Source organism: Apium graveolens, chromosome 6 (genome assembly GCF_009905375.1).
Source record: "Apium graveolens cultivar Ventura chromosome 6, ASM990537v1, whole genome shotgun sequence".
In the NCBI taxonomy this organism is placed as follows: Eukaryota; Viridiplantae; Streptophyta; class Magnoliopsida; order Apiales; family Apiaceae; genus Apium; species Apium graveolens.
In genome coordinates, this window is record NC_133652.1 from 4,118,050 (window position 1) to 4,123,712 (window position 5,663).

The 5,663-nt window shown below is 36.9% G+C and overlaps 1 protein-coding gene across 1 annotated transcript; it reads left to right on the forward strand.

Annotated features, from left to right (window-relative positions):
- Positions 1 to 458: 458 nt before the first annotated feature.
- Positions 459 to 5,381, forward strand: LOC141668024 (4-hydroxy-tetrahydrodipicolinate synthase 2, chloroplastic-like). Its single transcript, XM_074474696.1, is given in 5 exon segments — positions 459 to 531; positions 983 to 3,359; positions 3,539 to 3,622; positions 4,286 to 4,342; positions 4,344 to 5,381. Coding segments are annotated over 3 exon segments (921 nt in total). The 5' UTR covers positions 459 to 531; positions 983 to 3,359; positions 3,539 to 3,548; the 3' UTR covers positions 5,134 to 5,381.
- The last annotated feature ends 282 nt before the right edge of the window (positions 5,382 to 5,663 follow it).

Below are 5,663 nucleotides of genomic sequence, written 5' to 3' on the forward strand. Positions count from 1 at the left end.
ATTTTAATTCCAATGATCACTATCATATTTCGATTATTATGTATCTACGATACTTTTGATTTCAATACAATTTTGCTTTAGAGATAAATATGAAGATTTCAATAATAATTAAGATAAAAATGAGCCTAAGGATAATATAAGTTAACTCTCCTGAAATTATAAACTTATCGCATACAATTTTAATGACATTTTTATAAATACTAATAACTCATCGTGAAATTATACTCCTGTATAAATACGAGGGAGTACCTGAGGCCGGAGGTCATCCTCGGATACATAATTTTCTAATAATAAATTATAATTTCTTACCCAATTTTCATTATAATTTCTTACCCAATTTTATCTTCGAATTTTATTACGATTGTTTTATAATAATGAGAAAATTTTAATTCTATTTTGATATTGATATTGATATTGATTTTTAGGCAAAATAAAAAACTGTATATAATTTAAAAACCCTGAGTTGAATACGGAAGGAAAAGATCGGGAGTAAAGGACGAGGACGAGGCTATGAAGAGAAAATCAATTCAGGCGAGTCTCTCTCTCTCTCTCCCTCCCTCCCTTCCTCTCCGTCTGCCTCTCTCTCTCTCTCTCTCCCCCTCCCTCCCTTCCTCTCCATCTGCCTCTCTTTTCTCTCTCTCTCTACACTATTCTAATTAGGGTTTAAAATTTGAATTTAGGGACTGGAATCGTTATAATGCTATTTTAGGGACTGCAATCGTTATAATGTTACTTGTTATTTGGCGGTTTAAAATCTGATTCAAGGTTTTCTATAAGCCCTAATTTTTTGTTGGGTTTAAAATAAGGTTTTGTATAATCCCTAATTTTTTGTTGGGTTTAAAAGAACCTCAATAATTTATAATTTTATAGGTTTTCAGTATTCCCTAATATTTTGGGGTTTTTATGAACCCTGATCGTTTTATTTTCTACCCCTTTCTTATATCCGAATTAATAGTTTCCTTCCTCTTGTTACTGACTGCAGATACTTGTGCACATAGTTTCCTGGCCAGGAGTTGAACCTGTCCTTTTGGATGGGTTCAAATCTTCTGATACTATTGACATCATCGTGGAAAGGCTCTTTCAGACAGCAACAGACGTTGACCTTGGTTATCCTGATTGTGGAAAAGTGTTGTCGCCGGATGGATTTGTTATGCATTACAACGAGACTTTACAATCTTTGTTAGACTTGGGATATGGGGAATGGTCCACCTACTTGTCTTACGTCCCAGTCACCGGAACATAAATTGGAATTCGACTGGTTGGCAATTTGCGAGCGTGTAAGATTGGGAGAGGAAGCACATATGGAACACATAGGCAACCGAAGGCCAAAATCCATTCCATTTGCTCAACTGTCAGGAGTAAGAATTCATGGCCAGTATCAGTTGCTCGATTCGAACAACAATCTTATGCCTGATTCAAGTATTAGGATTGCCGTCCCTGTCCCTATCCAGACAAATGCCTCTGTCATTCTTTTGGCTACGAGTGATAAGATTTTAAAGGATCTGATATCCTTTAATGATAAGTCTACGTATCTTGTAGTTGGTGTTAGTTGGGACATATTGTCGTATTTATTTCTCAGGACACTTAGAGCATCATACCTGGACATTCCCATTGTTGCTGTCACTGACTTAGACCCCCATCACCTCGACTTGCTGACCTTCCTTGACACACCTCTCAAAAAATTACCATGTTGCTACGGGTGGGATCTCAGCGGTGAGTCTAGAGATGAGAATAATGTCGATTTTGTGAATATAAAGTGGCTTGGTCTGAGGCCCTGTGACTGTAAGTCTCGCCTTTCTTATGATGGTGCTAGTTGTTATCCTTCTGGCTTTCGTGAGGTCACTTCGCATGCTCAGGGCTAATCCCATATTCCGTGCTAAGGGCTAATCCCATATTCCGTGCTAAGAAAGACTGGTTAGCAGCAATGAGTTGGCTCGATGTGTTTGGCAAGTCGGTGACATTCCACCCTCTGGCTCCAGGATATGTTGATCCAAATTCTGCTGATTGTCACCTATATCTAGGGGATTTTTTCGTTGCTAAGAAATTACGGAGAAGAGATTGGGTTTAGATAACTACCATGGAAGTAATGCTTTTGTCTAAGCTATAATGCTTAATTTTAGACTTATAGTGGGTTATGTGCAAATTATTTAATTCTCTCCGCAAATTTCTGACCAGATGGCAATGTTTGTTTGATAGATTGTTGGATAATCTATCTTTTTTATGTGCATTTACTTTCTGTCAATATGAACTACATGTATGACTGGGATCTGGGAATGATTTCCAAGTGAGGGGTCATGCTGCCTTTTTGCCACCGCCTTAATTAATTGCTGCTACTTGACAATTATATCTTGGTCCAGAAGGATTGGGTTAATTTCTGTCCTGCGAAAAGCGTTGATTTATGTTTATATCTAAAGACAAATTTATTTGGCTAGTATTTTGTTTTATACTTTTTGGGTACAGTGGTAATAGTTATGGTTGCTGATTGGTCACCTTCACCATATGGCAAATTTTGTTTTATCTTTGTTAATTTTTATTTTACGGGTTCTTTTAGTTTTTACGGAAAGAAGTTGCTGGCCTTTCAAGTGTGTGAGATATTTATAGTATTGAATTGTTATTTATTGTTAGAATATTGTCAAGTTCTATGTACTCCATGTTCTGATCCCAATTTCTGAATTTCAAAATTTCAACTGTTCATTTACTTTCTTTAGTAGGTAATTGTTCTTATTTTGGGCTTGTGTACTTGCTTTACTCGAGCGTTAGAATAAGTTATTGTATTGCTTGACATTACTAGGACTTAGTGTGAGACTCGGATTCTAAGCACTTATCTCCACTTTATACCTTAGGGTTAGCGTTGCTTCTTTGTATTTTAGATGTAGCTTTGTCATGGCTGTAACACCCACTCAAAATAAACGATCAACTACTGCATCACATTAAGTTAGTAGCAGCACATGTCTTGAGCTTCTGAATTGTTCCCCTGTATAACATTCAACTATATTAATAGAACTAGATGTGTACGAGACTACGAGAAACTGTAATCCAGATATCTATTTTTTTATTAGTATAATAAACCAAGCAGAAAAATGATGGAAGATAACAAGTTCATGGCTCTGCAAAGCAACAGTCATCTCTTTGATCGTGGGTGTTAAATCCACAAGTAATTCCGCCGTGGTTGGTTCAAGCGGTGGAGAGCAGTTAATTGTGTCTTACAGAAGGTACAAACAAATGGACACCCTATCAATTGAATGGCAACGAGCTAGCAGCAGCTCTAGTTGTTTGGCATGCTCGTCATTGGGAACAATATGTTTTGGTATTTTCTAATGGAAGCCGTGATGATGTCAATATGTCAATTATATATACAAGTACGTGAGTTCTGTTCTTTCTTAGATCAGAATGTGTGCTTCAATTAACTTATGTGGAGTTGGCTAAACACATAAGCAGCTTGAACTGCTATCTTTTAAGTCTTTTTATATATGATGCTGTGTGGATATGCCATCTAAACTATCCTCACCATTGCTAATTTTCATCCGCTGCTGATTAGGAGGAATGCAATGTGGAGGTCTCCAAAAGCAGCAATAACTCCTAATTTTCATCTGCCAATGCGCACTACAGAAGTTAGAAACAGGTAACTATCTCGGAATGTCTCTCGCACACACATTTCATTTCTATATGTTTAGCTTTATTTGATAATCAAATATGTTCGATAATGAAACCTTTTAAATACTTGTAGAATCAGTCAACCAGCTAATAAAAAATTACATAATTTATGACATGTTTTGGGTGTCAACAAACATTTAAGTACTTGCAATCCTCCTCCGTGTAGACACTTTAAAATGTCACATACTTAAAATTTTCAATTTTTTAGGGCTTTTAGGTGGGACCGGTGAAACACTATTTCCACTGGTTGACATTGAAATTATATGATTCCATAATTTCTTTATGTAGGATAACATGGTTCTGTATCTGTAAGCAGCTAATTAAACATAAAAATGTGCCAAACTATTGCATTCTTGGCCACATTAGAAGTATAGAGATGGCTGATGCATTTTACTTGCTATTGGAAATAGATCTTGAATTGTGTTTATAGAGATGTTAAAAGCAGGAAAAAGATTTGGATAATGTTCTGCAAGTATGATGCAACAATGAAGATGATGTGCTGTATATGAGTTAGCATCCAAAAACTTTGCTTAGATTTCTGTTGGCATCATGCATCAATGCACATTAACTAAATCATAATTTATCCATGGTAATTAACCTGTGCTTACTGTATTATTTCTAATGTATGCAGAACTTTCACCGACGACATAAAGGCTCTCAGATTGATAACTGCCATTAAAACTCCATATGCCTGATGGTAGATTTGATCTCGAAGCATATGATGCTCTAGTAAACATGCAGATTGAACACGGGGTAGAGGGTGTCATAGTTGGTGGAACTACTGGTGAAGGCCAATTGATGAGCTGGGATGAACATATTATGCTTATTGGTCACACAGTCAACTGTTTCGGTGGATCTATCAAGGTTATTGGAATGCATGCAGCTTTGCACTTTAATCCCTACTATGGCAAGACCTCTCTTGAGGGCATGGTTTCTCATTTTAACAGTGTGCTCTCCATGGGTCCAACCATTGTCTACAATGTTCCAGGAAGAACTGGCCAAGATATCCCACCTCGTGTGATCCACAATTTGGCTCGAAACCCAAACCTGGCAGGTGTCAAGGAATGTGTAGATCAGTATACCAAAAATGGAATTGTTGTCTGGAGCGGAAATGATGATCAGTGCCATGATTCGAGGTGGGTTTATGGTGCAACCGGAGTTATATCTGTAACCAGCAACTTGGTCCCACAACTAATGCGGGATTTCATGTTCAGGGGGAAGAACATAACCTTAAATGCAAAGTTGTTGCCTTTGATGAAGTGGCTTTTTGAAGAGCCAAATCCAATTGGGTTAAATACAGCACTTTCTCAACTCGGGGTTGTCAGGCCTGTTTTCCGGTTGCCATATGTACCTCTGCCTTTGGCCAAGAGAGTAGAGTTTGTTAATATAGTTGAAGACCTGGGGAGAGAGAACTTTGTAGGAGAAGAAGATGTTCAGGTTCTTGAAGATGACGATTTTGTACTAATTGGTCGATATTAGGCTGTAATCTCGAGGTTGATAGCTCGTAGTAGTGAGTACCTGGTTTGGCTTGAGGGTGTTGTGCATTTTGTGAAAGAATGAAACTGTCTCCAGTTTGTGTACAATAAATTTGTTGGAAATGAGAATGTGTTCTTTGCCATCTTGGGCACAATGTAGAGTTTTCTATCTTATATTAACTCGGGTCGGTGTTTGATATTTAATCAAGTTCACGCAGAGAGCTTCACTTTAGTAAACGTTCTGGAGCAGGCAAGATTTTCACTATTTTGAGTCTGTCACTTTTATTTATTTTTCTATTTTTTTGCTAGATTGAGTCTAATGTACTTTTAAGATAGAAATCAGTGCAAACAAAATTATTAAGATAATTGCTAAGATATTGATCCAATATTAAAAAAATGGTAAAATAATTCGAAACTGCTTTTTACCTGCAGATAAATTGTCCAAGGATGGCGTGCCTCAAAAATCTATTTGAAGCAACTAAAACTTTTTTAATTTTTAATATCATTTCATACAAATCTACAGGAACATGGCAG